The 19,081-nt window shown below is 35.0% G+C and overlaps 1 protein-coding gene across 16 annotated transcripts in view; it reads left to right on the top strand.

Moving 5' to 3' along the window:
• KIF21A (kinesin family member 21A) overlaps positions 1-19,081 on the top strand; it is a 147,646-nt gene that overhangs the window by 67,205 nt on the left and 61,360 nt on the right. For all 16 annotated transcript variants that reach the window (XM_041735850.1, XM_041735848.1, XM_041735851.1 and 13 more), the window contains exons 2-8: positions 9,898-10,120; positions 10,249-10,431; positions 11,325-11,474; positions 12,363-12,497; positions 13,084-13,251; positions 14,705-14,820; positions 18,834-19,029. In XM_041735850.1, coding sequence (XP_041591784.1) covers positions 9,898-10,120; positions 10,249-10,431; positions 11,325-11,474; positions 12,363-12,497; positions 13,084-13,251; positions 14,705-14,820; positions 18,834-19,029 — 1,171 coding nt within the window. The remainder of the gene's footprint in view (positions 1-9,897; positions 10,121-10,248; positions 10,432-11,324; positions 11,475-12,362; positions 12,498-13,083; positions 13,252-14,704; positions 14,821-18,833; positions 19,030-19,081) is intronic.

Raw genomic sequence — 19,081 nt, 5'->3', positions numbered from 1 at the left:
AGAAGTTCTTCTATTTCTGGGAAGGCTAAAGAAGAGAGCCCAGAGTTTCTAAAGGTATTAATTCATAGTTATGTGGAGGATTGGATTTTCCTCTAAATCCAGAATTTGGCAATTTTCTTTTATTTGTCAGCCTATGTGCACTATTCAATGCAATTCTCTGAACATCTGGCTGGTACTTATCAGAGAAAGTGACATATGATGTTTCCCCCTATGAAAGGTAGTAGTTTCCTCACTTTAGAGAGTATTTCTTTCAGTGTGCTATATCCATAGTAAATCATGAGGGGTGAAAAGGTGTAAGATATTGGAATGAAAGTCAGAGGAAGTCCGTCTCCCATCATTCTTTTATTCCTACTTTCTTTCCCTCATTAGTCAGTGGGGAACTGTACCTGAGGGAAATAAATCTTTGTTTTTCTAAGTGGCATTGCAAACCAGAGACTGAGTAGATTACTCTAGGAATCACAGACCCAGAGATTAATGCATATTTTTTGGTGTTTCTGAGTGAGAATAAACTTGAGTCAGATGGACCACACAGAGATGAAGCCGTAGGATATGTAGCTAATTATACAGATTAAGATAGGATTTCTGAATAATTTTTTAAAGTGTTTCATCATCAGTGGATTCAAAAGTGAACTTCTCTCCATCTCTTCTTCCCTTCATAGAAGTGTGTACTTCCTGGTCCTGGGTACACACTACTGTGTTTTATTGTTCTTAAGCTTTTTACAGAATTAATCTCTTTAATGGAATTACTGAGGTGTGTTTCTTTCTTGAATGTCTTGGAGAAATACCTTTCTTCCCATCAATTATCACTGTAATTAAAGACCCATTTCAGGAAAAGGAATTTCTTTTTATGGTCCTATGTTACTTACTATTTATGCCATGGCTAATCTCTTAGGAAAATAATTCAGCAAGACCACAAATGGCCTAGAAGTTTCCTATGATGTGTCAGAAACTATTCTAGAATGAAAGATAGAGGGTTAAAAGTAGGTTAGTTCCTTCCTTAATGTGTGCCTACTAACTGGAATGAACCAGGGGAGGATCAAAAAAAGGATCAAAAACCAGTGGTTCATTTGTGGTGGCAATGTAATAGCTGTCCTAATTTTTAAGAAATGGAAGGGAGGAAATTAGTAAGATATAATTAACAGTAAAATATCAAATTGAGCATTAGTAAATAGCATCCAATATAATGATCATCTAAAAACACTGACAGATGAGAAAAAAAAAAGGGCAAAGGATCTGAACAGAGGATAGATTTATTGGTGTCATATAAGAAAAACAAAGGTGTTAACAAGGTGCCAAGTGGGCTAGTTACAGATAGCTGTAAGTAAAAGAGCTACACAGAGTGGGAATCAGGTCAGATTATTGAGTAAACTGGAGAACTAACACAGTCGCGTGAGGATGAGATCAGAATAACTCAAGGAAAAAAGAAGAGACAGTTTACAAAGACATTTAGGTAATGGAAAAATTCGTCACATTTTTGAAACTGTAGGTTAAGGACAACAATGCATTCTAATAGAATAAGAGATTAACAATGGCCAAGTGCAAAAAGGAGGACATTTGTGTGTTATTTCCCTTCTGTTTATATTTTAAAAATAAAAATATCTTGACCAATTAGGAAAAGAAAGGCTTATTTCTTGTGATGCCTTGTGATGGACAGAGGGATAAGGAGAAGTGAGGGTATAAGAGAAACTCTAGAAGGTACTACAAAACAACGTGTGTTTAAAAATTCAGGTTTGGATGGAACTGGAGGTTATTATGTTAAGCGAAATAAGTCAGTCAGAGAAAGATAAATACCATATGATTTCACTCATATGTGGAATTTAATAAACAGAAGAGGTGAACACAGGGAAAGGGAAGGAAAGATAAAATAAGATAAAAACAGAGAGGGAGGCAAACCATAAGGAGACTCTTAACTATTGGGGACAAACTGAGGGTTGTTGGAGGGGAGGTGAGGGAATGGTTTAAATGGGTGATGCGTATTAAGGAGGGAACTTGTTGGAATGAGTACTGGGTGTTACGTATGAGTGATGAATCATTAAATTCTTTTTTTTAAATTTAAATTCAATTAGTCAATATATAGTATATATTATACCCCTGAAACTAATACTACTCTGTATGTTAACTAAGTTGAGTTTATTTTTTATTTTTATTTTTTTAAATTTTTATTTATTTATGATAGTCACAGAGAGAGAGAGAGAGGCAGAGACACAGGCGGAGGAAGAAGCAGGCCCCATGCACCGGGAGCCTGATGTGGGATTCGATCCCGGGTCTCCAGGATCGCGCCCTGGGCCAAAGGCAGGCGCCAAACCGCTGCGCCACCCAGGGATCCCACTAAGTTGAGTTTAAATAAAATGTTGAAAGAAGAAAAATAAAAATATAGATTTGATTGCTTGCATGTTTGGACTTAGGTTAACAGGTGATGTTAGTGCTACTCTAACATTAAAATTTATGTAAAAAATTTATGTAAAATTAAATTTTTATGTAAAAACAACAACAACAACAACAACAACTGGTGACTGCATAGTCCTAGAAGGATATAAATTATAATGGTATGTGCCTATTTACTTAAATCAGCATCCCTTCAGTCTCAACAAATCATTGATTAGTTATTTGTCAACATTCTTGTCACTAGCATTTAACCAAATTTAATTCAGAATAAGGACAACTGTATCATAATGATTTATTTCCCCTTTTTAAAAGAACCATTTACTCAGGAACTTGGTTTTCTTCCTCTCTGAATGAAATTTCTTTATTGGTTATATGGAGACAGTAAAAATGATGATAATACTGAAAGTGAAAAAAATTCCCCTTTTGGTTGCTGTTGTACTGTGTTAGTATGAATAGCCTCTTTATAGAGGCTTGGTTATTTATTGTCTATAAAAGGTTAACTTTAGGGTCGTGACTTTTCACTGGAAATGGAGGTGTAACATTCAGCTTCATTGTCTTTGCATAGCAATATATATTTGTATATTTGTATGTCTGTGTACACATATATATGTAGGTGGTGTTTACTGTTGTATTATACTTCTATTCCTTACATAATAGGTTTACATTTAGTTGTTCTAAAGACTCAGGGCATCCAAAAGGTGTTTTGAAAAATGTGGCAATAGTTAGGGAAGCCTAAGAATAAATCATGCATATCATATTGGAAGGCTCAAGGTGAGTTAAGATGGTAAACGTGCCTTATAAAGGAACCTACTTGGAGAATTTTCAAGTGGTGCTGTAGCAATAGTAAAAACACTTTATACCTACATTGGCTTTCATGCTACATATTATCTGTTCAACATTCTGGAAGGTGGATATTACAGTCATAATATTACCATTTTACAGATAAGGAAACTGAGGCTAAGAGAATGACTTGCCAAAGGTCGTAATTAGTATGTGTTAAGACCTGTGAAGAGTTTGAGATTTTACACTCTTTCCTAGTTAACAAACTAGTCTGTCACTGTTTCATGTATAATTGCAAAAGCCACAAGATTCCTGAGTTAGAGACAAAGCATTGGAAGCTTCATGATGATTTGAACTCCTTCCTAATTCTCCCCTCCCCCAACCCATGGAGGCAATGCAGGTAGACCTATTATGTGGATGCTGTGTAAGCAGTGGGGCATTGAGAAATAACAAACTTGGGGATTCACTGGTTTTATAGTAAGCAGAAGCAAGCTAGCTCTTTGTTAGGTAGAAGACATTATCCCTAAAGGTTGCTTGCAGCAATTTGAGAAATGACCCTTAAAAAGAGCAGTTAGGGTCTTACATATTTGGCATACCCAGCAAGAATATGCAGAGATGCTCAGGTCTCATGGTGGACTGCTTCCTCCAATAGTATGTGGCAGAGTTAAACTTTAAACTCCATTTTTTTTTGTTTTTTTTTTTAGTCTGACGACTAAAACTTGAGCTGAACAGGTAGCAACTATAAGCCCCACATTCCCACCCTCATATACTTATCTTCTTGTTTTTTGCTCCTATCCAGGACATTTTAAAACTAGTCCTCTTGGCTAGTTTGCTATACTCTATTACTAAAGCTAGTTATTACTGGTCTCAGTCTCAGAATCTCCCCTGTTATTCACTAGCTATTGCCACAAGCTGCTGTGGTTATATTTTTATAAATGAAATAACTTGTTCCTATGGTATAGTTACATTTGCTATAAAAATTGAAGTGAATGATAGAAACCATAAAGAAATAAAGGGGGAAAAAAGAAATAAGGAACAAGTGGTGTAAATAATTGTGGGTATAGGAAAAAAAAAGATTGCTTATTGATACTTATTTTTAAATCAGGATTTTGCTCTTTTTAAGGAATAACTAAAATAGAATTTGAAGTCAGAAAGGACCTTATGAGTATTAAATCCAGGCTCCCCATCTTACAGATTAGAAAATTGAGGCATTGGGTAATTGCATAATTGTTCAAGATCAGGTTTCTAGTAACAGAGTAGAGTGATGGAGCAAAGTTAGATTATTGTGATAATCACATACCCAGTATTGGAATGATCCCCCCATTTAACAAAAGTGGTTTACAACAGGTTTCAGTCAGTAAGTGTTGAATTACTTTGTTTTATGATTGAATAAGATCTATTCTCTGTCCTCAATTCATTTGCTAGTAGAGCAATAGGAATTCAGTTTGAGGGGCTCCTGAGTCTCTCAGTCAATTAAACATCTGCTTTCAGCTCAAGTCATGATCTCAGGGTCCTGGGATGGAGCCCCATGTTGGGCTCCCTGCTCAGTGGGGAGTCTTCTTCTCCGTCTATATCTGCCCCTCCCCCACTCATGCTCTGTTTCTCTCTCTTTCTCTCTCAGATGAATAAATAAAATCTTTTTTAAAAAAGAATTCAATTTGGTAGCTACTATTTAAAATCATGTACAAATTGCATAGGTTAATTCAAGCTTGGGTGGTCAGGGAAAGCTTTAGAAAGGTTCAGATATTTGAGTTAGATCTTAAAAAGTTACAAAGAGATTTTTATGCAGAGAGGTGGAGGTTTGGCATTCCAAGCAGAGGGAAAACAATGTACATTGGCATGGTGAATGAAAGTATATAAGATGACCAAGAAAAAAATCAGTGGTTTGGGATAGTTGGATGTAACTAGATTTGAAAATGGAATGAGAGGTAGAATATAGATTAGGAAAATGTTAGGTACCATGGTAAATAATTAGGATATTTTGGGGGAGGAAACATTGACATTTTAAGGCAAATTGGCATATGAGGTCTAAAAAAAGAGATTGGTTTAGTAATCAGAATCAGTAAAAAAAAAAAAAAAGTGATGTTACAAAAGCCAACTGCAGATAAAGAATTAAGAAATATAGTTTATGAAGGGTAGCAGAATATATCTCCCCCAAATATGCCATTTTGACAGAGATTATTTTAAATGGAAGGCAATTCTTCTTCTTCTTCTTCTTCTTCTTTTTTTTTTTTTAAAGCAGATACAAGGAAAGATCTCTGCCTCTTCCTCTTTGTCTAAAAGCAAGACACAAACTTGCAAAGGTGTTTCCTTTCCCCTCTCTGGACCACCTGGGACAGAAGCCAGCCACGAGAATGGAAGTGGGGGAACCTACATAACAAACTTTAACTAACTAGGCCTTATCTTCCATTAGTTTCTCCATATGTTTACCTTCCCACTGTTTGCTGTCCTAGGAACTCAGTCCTTTTTCCTTTTGTTAATATGCTATATAAGTCCAAAGTTCTAACTACCTTTTGAATTATTATTCATCATGAGTATTCCCATGTGTATGCATGTTGTACCTGTGAATAAACTGCTGTTCGTTTTTCCTTTGTTATTTTGTCTTTCATCAGTCCAATTTACAGGGCTGAAGCCAGTAGAACCTAAGAGGATGGAAGGAAAAATTTTTTGTCTCCCCTACAAGTTGTAAATAGGGTCAAATGCTGAAGAGAGGTCAGGTAGGATGAAGACCAAAAAGGGTCCACTTTATTTGGAAATGAAAAGTACTGCTTTGGTCCCTCGTTCTGAGCAGTTTCAATAGAGGGTAAGAGCAGAAGCTAGGAAACTGTATGTCAAGGGAAAGATTTAGATGTGAGAAAATGGAGATGACATTTGTCATGTGTTTTTATATTAAAACTGAATAATGAGCAGCTTGTATCATATTCTAAGTCTTCCAGCTTTACAGACTAGAGGCAACAGGGATGCCTGGGTGGCTCAGTGGTTGAGCGTCTGCCTTTGGTGCAGGGTGTGATCCCAGGGTCCTGGGACTGAGTCCCACATGGTGCTCCCTGCATGGAGTCTGCTTCTCCCTCTGCCTGTGTCTCTGCCTCTCTCTCTGTGTCTCTCATGAATAAAAAAAATATTTTATTTATTCATGAGAGACACACAGAGAGAGAGAGAGAGAGAGAGAGAGAGAGAGAGAGGCAGAGACACAGGCAGAGGAAGAAGCAGACTCCATGCAGCAGCCTGACGTGGGACTCAATCCTGGGCCAAAGGCAGGCGCTAAACCACTGAGCCACCCAGGGATCCCAAATAAATAAAATCTTAAAAACAACAACAACAACAACAAAAACCAAAACTAGATGCAACAAATTACTTTTCTTTTCTTTCTTTCTTTTTTTTTTTGAAAAATTTTTGAAGGGAAATTGAAAAGGTTAATATATCTCTAACCTTTGAAGTATAGTCAATTCCAATTCCCTGCATGGCACAGAGATCATCCCCTTCTAGGTGGGAGTTTCTCAGACCTGTTGAGAAACTGCCATTGCCTGGATCCAGTTCAATAGAGTTCCACCCATCTTTCTGGCTTTTAAAACCACTCTCTTTCCCCGCCTATGCAAATGGATGGAATGCATATCATCCATTCATGCTTCAAACACAATCCTGCTTGCCATTAACAAGGATAATAATCAGGTGAATAGAGGTTGGGAGATTAAGTTCTGAATGACATTGGCATTTTAAAATTGGCTGTCATATCTGCAATTCAAATAGCATCTACTTTTTCTTTGTCATGTTAAAGTGAAATTAGAAGTATCTTAATAGCCAAATAAGTTAGCCTATGGTTATAATAATTTACTTAAAATTAATGAGGCATGGATTTCAAACAGCAGCCCAGTGCTCATTTTCATTTAGACAACTTGTGTTTATTTTTATCTGTCTTATTACATGGGATTTGTTAAGCTTCATAGTGCAGCTATAAAGAAGGGAGAGAGCAGAATCCTGGGGGCATGAGGTAGAGAGAAAAGCCTGGGTTCAGATAAGACTTCATGTTAGAAGCAAAGAGTTAGCAAGAGCTTTCTAAAGAAGTGAAATCTAACCAGAGACTAAAAACATGAGATGTTCAGGCTGGAAAAGGAATTAGGAATTGAGAGGGTAGGGAAGATTGTTCTGAGAAAGAGAGCAGTATATTTGAAGATATAGAAGCCAGAGAGAGCATAGCTTGTTAGTGAAACTGGTTAAAAATAAGCCATCACCACTGCCACCATCAACAACCAATATCCTTTACTTTAAAGATGAAGCATGGCAAAAGGATAGACTACAGAGGGATTTAGTGACGAACTGAAGGATTTTAAGCAAGGTAGTGACCTGATCAACTTTATATTTTACAAATATCACTGATATTGCAGTGTATGGAACAGATTAGTGGAGGTGAGAATTGACACAGGGAGGGTAGTGAGGAGATTTGGAATAATCCAAGTAAGAGATAATGTTGATGTTGATTGGGAAGAAATTGGTGGGCTCTTGAGCTATTTCAGAGATAATAAGGTCTTGGAGATCAATTAAGTAGATGGACTAGGGAAGAGGGAGTAATTGAAGTTGACTGCCCTGTTTCTAGTTTGGCAGCAGTCAGGATGAGGATTCTCCCAAGAAGGATGGAGGTATTTTTACAGTTTCCACCTCATAGTTGGATGAAGTGAGATAGGAAAAAAGGAATTTAGAAAGAAGAGAATATTAATTTTGAGAAAGACCTTTCATAAAAAATGTAGAACCAGAAAGCCAAAGCTGCTATTACCATTAGCTGTTTCCACATAGTCCATGATTGTGGCTTCTTATAAGAAGCCCTTTGTTTATTTGTTGTGATATCATTTTATTTTTATATAGTATATAAATATTATTTTCCTTTCTCCCTTTTTAATAATATAGTATCTTGTGGCCAAATGGCGTTAGATCTAAGAGGAACTTTGGAAATTACAGTTTCTATCCACAGGTGAGGAAATTGGAGGTCCGATGGAAGATACCTGATAACTGGAGTGACAGAAGTAGTTAAAACCAGGTCTCGTAATGGCCACTCTTACTCTTTCCACAGTACCTACACAGCTTTATATTGATTATTGTGTTCCATTAAGACAAATAAGTACAATTGAAGACTTGATTAAAAAGAAAAATTTCATTATCATAGAGGAAAGAAAAAATTGCATAAATATATTTTTTGGATAGTATAGAATTCTATTTTAGATAACCACAGTTGCAGAAATTCAGTTGCTTCTCAGTATTATCTTTCCTATCCTTTCATTGACCTTCCATCATGATAAACCTAAAAGGGTTAAAATTCAGGCAATCTGGACTTAGGTTTGGTTTTATCTCTAATAAATGGATGAACTCATTCCACTTCTGTTGGTTTCATTAAAAAAAAAACCTCAGATCTCAAAAATAAGAATTTGGGACCATTGTTTTTTAAATCCTTTCTTTGGTCTGTCTTCATCATTTTGTTTTCTATTACTGGTTGTCTTTACTTTCTTCCTTAAATTGCTTCTCCTTCTTCGTGGCAAATAAGAACCTTTTAGGTTTTAGAAAACCTAGGTACAGTAAGTCAGTTATATATATGTCCAGAAGAGTCCTTTTTTTTTTTTTAAGATTTTTTTTTTTTTAATTTGAGAGAGTGTGCACCTGTGCGCAAGGGCAAGATGGTGGGTAGAGAGAAAGAACCTCCAGTAGACTCCCCACGAAGCGTGGAGCAGGCCAGGCCAAATGCAGAGTCCTACCTAAAGTGGGGTTTGGCTCAAAGCCAGGCTAGACATGGGGCTTCGTCGCAGGATACCAAGATCATGACCTGAGCCGAAATCAAGAGTCAGAGGCTTAAACCAACTGAGCCACCCAAGTGCCCCAGGATAGTCCTTTTTTTAGATTAAATAGAATAGGACCAGATTTTGGTTTGTTCTGTTAGCAAAATACCACTACATTTGCTTTCCTTCTTTAAAAACAGACTTCAAAATCAGGAAGAGAAGCAGCAGAAGGTACTAAAATCTGGAGTAGATGGGTTTTTGGTGTAGAATGAGTATAATGCTGTGGTCTTCCAAGTAGAGAGAGGATACCCTAGGAGAAATGCATGTTGATTCACAGGGTTTTGGAGAATACTGGAACTTCTCTTTGTATTTATTTTTAATTTCTCTTTTTACAAAATTCTGCTTTTGTGTATATCATAATATGTGACATCAATAAAGTACATGCATATCATTTATAATGAATACACATACATATGTATTGTGGGAGTGTGCTTCAAAGATGTTAAGCTGACAGAACAATATGGTTAAATATGTTTGGAAACAACTGGTATAGAATTTGCAAAATGGCAAGTCAGGGGCATCAAGATAAATATTATGTCCTTAATTTCTTACTTTTGGTAATGTCTTTCCTGGAAATAAAGAAACTTAAAAATAACAACAACAAAAAGAATTTTGGCAGCAGAATTTATTTAACTCTGTCTTTACCTGTTACAGTTTGCCGAAAAGTATCCAGTCACAAATATATTTATTTTTAGGATTAATTTTATTCTTGCTCATGATTTTTTGGGATTGTCAAGTAACTCATACTGAAATTGACTCAGTATAATTTAATTTACTTAAACTTATCAACTGAAGAAGCCATAGTAGATTATATTAGTGTTTTAAAAAGATTTGGCTAGGAATTTTTAAGTCCTATTTTTTTCAGTTTTTTCCTATTCATTTTATTTTATTTTTTCCTAATTATTTCTCACAGAATAAGACCACAGCTTGCCAAAGAGAAGATTGAAGGATGCCATATTTGTACATCTGTCACACCAGGAGAACCTCAGGTTTTCCTAGGGAAAGATAAAGCTTTTACTTTTGATTATGTGTTTGATATTGACTCTCAGCAAGAGCAGATCTACACTCAATGTATAGAAAAACTAATTGAAGGTTGTTTTGAAGGATACAATGCTACCGTTTTTGCCTATGGACAAGTAAGTACCAAATTATTTTCAGAGAAGCTGTAACTTTTCAGAAGTGTCAATTTAGTTGCACTTTTATTTTTGTCTTGAAGTTATTAACATCAAGCATGCATTTTTCTCTGTTCTGTTCTTTTATTCAGACTGGAGCTGGCAAAACATACACAATGGGAACAGGATTTGATGTTAACATCATTGAGGAAGAACAGGGTATTATCTCTCGTGCTGTGAAACACCTTTTCAAGAGTATTGAAGAGAAAAAACACACTGCAATTAAAAATGGGCATCCTCCTCCAGACTTTAAAGTGAATGCCCAATTCTTAGAGGTACTAGTCTAATTGTCTCAGTAGTTTCCTTTATATCTTATCCTTAAGATCATAACCCTTATGATTTCATATTTTTTAAAGATTTTTTATTTATTTATTCATAAGAGATACAGAGAGTGAGAGAAGCAGAGACACAGGCAGAGGGAGAAGGAGGCTCCATGCAGGGAGCCCAATGTGGGACTTGATCCTGGGACTCCAGGATCACGCCCTGGGCCAAAGGCAGGTGCTAAACTGCTGAGCCAAGCAGGGATCCCCCCTTTATGATTTTATACTCCCAGTTTTCTAGTATAGTATTTGGCACCTAGTGCTTAATAAACAACATTTGAGTAAACTAATTTTAGGATAATAGATAATAAATAATAAATAATAAGTATTCCTTCTTGTTGGTATTAAAAATTAAAAACACTTGGCCAGTATCCATATAGTAAAACAATTAATATTGTTTATTTTAGATTCTATCTTATACTGTTTTAAGGTAGGCAGGCTCACAAAGCTCTGGGAATTCAGCAGCTAAGAAGGAGAGAAGATATGAGGAATAACAGGATTGAGGTTTAGCACTAATTGGGCTGCAAAGGATGCTATTGCTACAAGGATAGCGTATGTTTTATGCAATGCCCAATATTTATCTCTTGCAAATGAGTAATAGATCATTTTAGCTGGTCTTCAACTCAGTCATGATTAAGTCATTTACTGTTCTTACTCTTATAAAGAAATCAAGCATTTATTTGTTTTTGTAGTAATAATTACATTATTCATTTCTTATATGTTATTTTGAAGAAATATGTTATTTTGAAGATGTTTTAAGATATGTTTGAAAGATAATGTGCAATATATGTTAATAGCCCTGAGGCAATTTCTGCTAAAATTAAGCTTATAATATTTCTTTTTGACAGCTATATAATGAAGAGGTCCTTGACTTATTTGATACCACTCGTGATATTGATGCAAAAAATAAAAAATCAAATATAAGAATTCATGAAGATTCAACTGGAGGAATTTATACTGTGGGCGTCACAACACGTACTGTGAATACAGAATCAGAGGTGACATTTACATTAAAATAGAGCGTATTTGGCTTTATTTAATAATCAGCTTTACTGATGGTTTGCTTAAGATCAAGAATGAAATTTTATCCTTATATGTAATATGGAGTTAAAATCTTGTCTTCTTTCCCTATATTTAAAAAACAAATTATTTATTTACTTATTCATGAGAGACACAGAGAGAGGCAGAGACGCAGGCAGAGGGAGAAGCAGGCTCCACTCTGGGAGCCTGACATGGGACTCAATCCTGGGTCATCAGGATCACGCCCTGGGCCGAAGGCAGTGCCAAAACGCTGAGCCACCCGGGCTGTCACCTATATTTTTTTATATCAGGATTTCATTGTTTACAATGGCAGGGTTATGATAAAGTCTATACATTTGTCATAGCATCAAAAAGCAATGTAGGTATAGTTTTCTTTCACAGCTAGAGAAAGAGAGATCATTGAAGATGAAAGATCTACAGGTACACAAGATGAAGATGAAAAAGTACAATCCTTTTGTACCTTTTGCTGTTGCATATGTAGGACTATATCTTGGTTCCTAAAAGGAAACTGTTAAGAAAGGTTACAGAAAAATGTTTCAAGAGAAGATACAGAAGGGCTCCAGTAATTCAAGTTGTTGCTCTGTTTGTTCCCAAATGTTCTACTGTAACAGTTTTGGAATGGGAGCTGCAAATGTCAGCAAATGACAAACAATGGAATCTTAGTGTTTTCTCCTATTAAAAAGATAATACGCTATTACATTTTTCAGCTTAGAAAGTGCCTGAAACTAAAATAATATGAAAATATTATACCCCTTATGGTAGGTTTTGGCCAAAGCTTAGATTTCTGATTGTATGGTATCTTGTTTAAATATTGTTCAAGTGAAATCTTTCTTTTCCTTTTCCAGATGATGCAGTGTTTGAAGCTGGGTGCTTTATCTCGGACCACTGCTAGTACCCAGATGAATGTTCAGAGTTCTCGTTCACATGCCATTTTTACCATTCATTTGTGTCAAACCAGAATGTGTCCCCAAACAGATGCTGTGAGTTTTTAGTTCTAATTTCTCAGACTTGCAGGCTTCATTTTTCTAAAAATCCACATAAATATCAGGAGGGTATATTTAAATTTAAATTAAATTTAAATTACCAAATTTAGTTTGGCTAATCATTCCTTTTCCTAATGAGATACCTCTGATTGTATTAAAACTGAAGATGGCCAACTATGTAAGATTTTGAAATAAAAAAAAAAAAAATCAAATGTGTCTGCAGCAACCAGAAAGCAAGCTGTAGCTTATGGTGATGTATATAGTCATCTGAGACCCTTTGCTTTTGACGACTGTGCGTTTCAGGTTTCTCTTCAACACAAGCAAAGCCTCATTTGATTACAGCTGGTTTCTGGTTCTCCAACTTCTTTCTACCTTTGCCTAAGCTTCTAAATGCCAGTAGATTTTTTTTTACATTTACAATTATTTGGCTACTTGCCTATTTTTGAATATTATATGTATAAAATATATATTTATATTTAATTTATATAATGAGGGCAGGGTAAGGTTGGAAGATATTTAGTGTCACGTTAATAAAATATATATTTTTTAATAAAATACTTTTGATTATTTTTCTCAATTGCAGGAAAATGCAACTGATAATAAAGTGATTTCTGAATCATCACAGCTGAATGAATTTGAAACCTTGACTGCAAAGTTCCATTTTGTTGATCTGGCAGGATCAGAAAGACTGAAGCGTACTGGAGCCACAGGAGAGAGGGCCAAAGAAGGCATTTCCATCAACTGTGGACTTGTAAGACTAAGACTACAGCTTTGTGCTAAGAATATATTAGAACTTTTCTTGTATCCTTTTCTTTTTTGTAATACGTACATATTACTCAAGTGGAAACCCTTCATGTGCTGAGTTGAGAAAAGAAAGTTACAGTAAATTTATAAACTTAGGAGTAATGCACATTATAGGCTTTTTTCCTTTAAAACATTGCAAAGTTTTACATATGTATAAGTTTAGTTGGATTAAATTTATGATATATGCAGAAAATAATACAAATAGAAATATTTAAAATATTCTTCCCACCTTTAAAAGTAAAATGTCAAAACCAACATTTTATATTAATATTAAATATTTCATAGCATGACTTTCTTTTTTTTAAAGATTATTTATATATTTATTCATGAGAGACACACAGAGAGAGACATGCAGATACACAGGCAGAGGGAGAAGCAGGCTCCATGCAAGGAGCCTGACATGGGATTCAATTGCAGGTCTCCAGGATCACGCCCTGGGCTGAAGGCATTGCTAAACTGCTGAGCCACCTGGGCTCCCCATAGCATGACTTTCAAAGTAGATTTTTTTGCTAATATTTTATGACAATCATTTTATTTTGGGAATTATAATCATTTGTTTTAAGTAATGATTCTTTTAAAATGGGAACTTTCATAAATTATATTAGGAATTAATTTTAACACCGTGCCACCTAGTGGTGTATTTATTTATTTATTTAGTGGTGTTTTTAATTGCAAAATACCTTGTGTTTGCTAGTATAATGCTTTCGTTATATGGAAGAAAAAGTTTTAGGGCAAATCTTTATATAATTAATCTTCTCTTATTACTTCATTATAAAACTGGACATTTGTTCTTGCATTAAATAATGGCATCCCTAAATTTCTGTGATGCAGATTGCATCAGGGCCTGTGTTTTCTGCTTTGCTTTCCTCCCTCCCTTCCTAGAGGTGGGGACTCCACAGATGGTCCTACTTTACTATTGTTCAATATTTGCTCCTAGATGATTGTAACCCTTCAGTGCAGAAATTAACAACCGAGGCTGGAGTAGAGAAAGCTAGACCTCCCAACTTCAACACCCATCTTGATGCTTACACTGTGGTTGAATGTTGTGTTAAAGAGAGTGACCTGGATCCTAGACTTTCTGTATTGATCTGAATATCTTAGGAGATAAAGTCATGGTGAATTTCCATTTGTGCTGTCAGGAAAAAACAAAAGCCATTGGTCTATTTTCTTGTTTAGGCCACTGAAACGTGTTCAGATACATCTGAAAAAGTTTCACTGTAGCCAGTGGTTAAAACTGAAGCTTCTCTGCAGAAGGTCAACTAAGATACAGTGTGATGGTGATGTCAGTGTCTGGAGGATCCATTGACCCCATATTATTCTTTATAAGCTTTTTTATTTAAAAGTGTTATAATTGCTAAAATTTTATCACTTTCTTCTCTCTCTCTCTCTCTTTCTTTTAGTTGGCACTTGGCAATGTCATAAGTGCTTTGGGAGATAAGAGCAAGAGGGCCACCCATGTCCCCTATAGAGATTCTAAGCTGACAAGGCTGCTACAGGATTCCCTTGGGGGTAATAGGTATGCATAAGTGATTATCCTTCATATTCCTGAATTTCAGTTACTCCTTAATTTTAAGGTAAATTTGTAAAGTGATTTATAAGAACTGTTTTTGTTATAAAGCAAATTAATAGAAGAGGAACCGATAAGTTTTAAGTACCTAAAATAGGTGAGTCCATGTGATTATTGTATGTGATTATTTCATAAAATCCTTAATGACATCCCCTGATGTAGGTGTTATTGTTCCTATTTTACAGGTAAGGAAATTGAAATCCAGAGAGGTTAAATAGTTTATTCAAAGTCATTTAGCTTATAAATGAATTTCATAGCATGTACTTTTCCTACCATATCATAATTTCTACCTTAAGCATATAGCAGATGCCTAATAAAATTTTGTTGATAACAAATGTCTTCTAAGTAATTGCAAAGTAATTAAATATTGATACTTTTTAGTATCCTTAAAATCCTAAGTATTTTACATGTGGAAAAACTTGTTTTTAATGTCAATTGAATGAAACATGGGATGTTTGCTGTTTATTAACTTTCCAATATCACTGATATTCCTCTTTTTTCCATACTTTGCATCATTCTGATATATTTCATTGGCTAAACTCATTCTTTTGGTAGTGCATTCCTTTTTATAAACATCAACATGTTGGATTTATAAGTGGACACATTTTTAGCATTTAAAGTCAATCGTATTAAATAAAATATTTTTTAAAATAATAAAAATGAAAGTTAAAAAAATAAAGTCAATCATGGTGTAATGCAACAAGTTACAGACAGCCACAGTGAATCTATTTTACAGTGCTTTCAATGGCCTGACACATTTATTGTAAAAAAAATGATCTGGTAATTATACTTACAGACTTCCTTTTTGAACAACTTATTCGAAGAATTTTGATAATATAGAATGTATTTAGATTTAGGAGTAAAGTTTTGTTTTACAGAATTCAACAGTATTATTTTTATATTTCCTCCTAAAATAAAATATATTTTATATTAAGACAATGTTTGCATTGTGTTAACTCTTCTCTCTTCAAGCACATTCTGTGTATAGGTACAATATTGCTTGCATTGTTGTATATTTCTTCCCCTATATATCTTCATGCTGACCTTCAGTATCAGTCTAGGTCTTACTACAATGAGACACCAATTTTTGTTTGTTAAGTCAAATTTAAAATTTTTTGAAATTGAACTTTTGGTTCAAAAGCATTATACTTTGTTTAAGCCTTGGAGAACAGAGTATCATTGTTTTGTAACGTTTGTACAAATTACTCTTAAAAGAAAAATCAGATCAAAGATATTTGTGGAAATAAACTGTATCTACTAATGCATAACTTGTGACTTTTATTTTTTTAACTAAATTGGTTTCATTAATTTATAATGTTTAATAGAGCCTTACAACAAATTTATAGCAAAAATTCTAAAAAAGACAGAAAAACCTAAAGCACAGGTAAAAGTCAATTATATTTTTAATACCTACAAATAACTACTGTTGATGGCATCTGGGTGGCTCAGTCGATTAAGCATCTTTTGGTTAAGCTTTCTGGTCAGGTCACTATCCCAGCTGGGATCAAGCCCCATATTTGGCTTCCTGCTCAGTGGGGAGCCTGCTTCTCCCTCTCCCTCTGCCTGCCACTCCCCCTGCTTGTGCTCCTTCTCTTTCTCTGTGTCAAATAAGTAAGTAAAATCTTTTAAAACAAGTAACTATTGTTAACATTGTGATGTATTTCCTCCTAACATATGATATAACATGATAATTAATATTTAAGATACATAACATAATGGCCTATTTAAGTGTTCCAGTTTCCTTTAAAACAGAATTGTGGTTTTATATAAACTTTAAAAATAAACAGCTCTAATATTTCGTTTGGATTTTTCATAAATACAACCATTTTTGAAATTTGTATCTTTGGGATTTTATTTAATATGTGATCTTTTCCCTATACAATAGATCTTAGCTCCTCTCATTACTGACTTCAGCATTCTCCTTAAGCACTTGGTCCCAGTGCTTCTCAAAATAGTTGTGAAGGCTGAGTTCTACCCCACTCCCTAATTTGTGGTGGGATAATATGGTGCATGACTGCACTCAGCTTGCCTGTTTGTGACTTACCATCTAAGTTTGAAAACACTTGAACTGCTCTATACGCCATTCAGTGAGATGAGGTCATTAATTATAGCAAGTTCAAATGTTGTAAGTCTAAAATGCTTACTCTCAATTTCTGAATTTATTGTGAATGTGTAACAAATAATTATCAGACTGGCACTGACCTGGGGACCACACTTTGAGTAGTCCTGTTCTTTAATGAGTGTTCGTAACCTTCACTCTCACTTGATTACCTTATTTTCTTCATTAAAAGAGGGAGCTAGAGATGCATGAATTTTTTTTTTTAAGATTTTATTAATTTATGTGAGAGAAGACAGCACAAGGAGGAGCGGGGGCAGAGGCAGAGGGCCAAGAGACTCCCCAAGGCAGGGCTTGATCCCAGGACCTTGAGATCATGACCTGAGACGAAGTACTGACTGAACCACCCAGGCTCCTCTGCATGAATTATTTTAACTTTCTGATCTCTAATAAGTAAATATTATGTATATGTGACACACATCACAATTACTAATGACTTGCTAGATTCCAGTATTATGTTACACAAAGTATACTGACAAATAAAACTTGATCTTTATCCTCTAGGAGTTAAGAGTTTAAGAGTTGAGATTTATCAAATTTCAATATAATAATGATGATGATGGTAAAATCAACAAAAAAGAGATACACAAAGGATATGAGGAAAAGAAAGAGTAGGCAAACTGATGAATTCTTGACTAGATGATACCTGTGTTGTATCTTGAATAATAATAAGACTAAATACAGATGAACAAGCATTGCTAACGGAAAAAGATGGGTAGAATGGGACCCCTTTTGGGATCCCTGGGTGGCGCAGTGGTTTAGCGCCTGCCTTTGGCCCAGGGCGCGATCCTGGAGACCCAGGATCGAATCCCACGTTGGGCTCCCGGTGCATGGGCCTGCTTCTCCCTCTGCCTGTGTCTCTGCCTCTCTCTCTCTCTCTCTCTCTCTCTCTCTGTGTGTGTGACTATCATAAATAAAAAAAAAATAAAAAAAAAATAAAAAAAAAAGAATGGGACCCCTTTTTAAAAGTGTTACCCTGTGTGCTGTGTTGAGATTACTGGGGGAGTATGGCAGGGGAAGCAGACTAGAAGGCTACAGATGAGAATTAATAGGTATGAATTTTCTACCAGGGTGGGTAAATTAGCTCTTCATTTGCAGTTCCTATACATTTTCCAGTCAGTGTTTAAGTGCTGATTACAGTCTTCTAGGCTGTTTCATTGACAGACAGAATAGCTGGGGCATACTAAGCATTTCACTATCCTATTCTTTGGTTGGCAAAGCAATTCATCATGACGATAAAGCACTATTTTCCATTTTTTTCTGTGTAATCTGGCCAGAAGCTCAGGAGCTTTGACCACCCCATCATAAATGAAGTTTTATATTGGAAAAACATGTGGATTTACTAAATATTCTTCATGTTCAGATGATACGATTTTGTGTAAATTTCTTTGCCAACGTTAAAAAAAATCAGGATATGAATAATTAAGTAAAAAGAAAAAAATGTAAAATTCTGAAATATTAAGTAGGTAATGAAAGAAATGATTTTTGAATATAGTTTGTCATTATTATGGATTAAATTTTGGAATTATTTGTTTGCATTGCTTCAGAAAAATTTTGTAAAGAGGTGAGAAATATATGCACTTGTACTTTCTCAAAGTATTATGGGTAAAATAAGTGTAGTATAATTTCATTTTCTCCAATTTTACCTAAATAAAAAATCATTTCCCTTAAGATAGAGTTAAAGCATAGGGGACATTTAAATTTGCTTTTATTTTTAAATTAGTAGTATTAATCTTTTGGTATCTTGAAGATAAGATACTGTTCAAAAGGCAGGATATTGAAAATGCTTATTTCAGTGTTTTACTTCTTTTTTTCTGTAAAACTAATTATTCTTTTTAACTTTCAGCCAAACAATCATGATAGCATGTGTTAGCCCTTCAGACAGAGATTTTATGGAAACCTTAAATACCCTGAAATATGCCAATCGAGCTAGAAATATCAAGAACAAAGTGATGGTCAATCAGGACAGAGCTAGTCAGCAAATCAATGCACTTCGTAGTGAGATCACACGGCTTCAGATGGAGCTCATGGAATATAAAACAGTGAGTGAATGGGTTTGACTTTGCATTTTGTGGTACATCTTGTGAAGACAGT

This window comes from Vulpes lagopus, chromosome 21 (genome assembly GCF_018345385.1).
Source record: "Vulpes lagopus strain Blue_001 chromosome 21, ASM1834538v1, whole genome shotgun sequence".
NCBI lineage: Eukaryota > Metazoa > Chordata > Mammalia > Carnivora > Canidae > Vulpes > Vulpes lagopus.
This window is presented reverse-complemented; position numbering and strand designations above follow the sequence as displayed.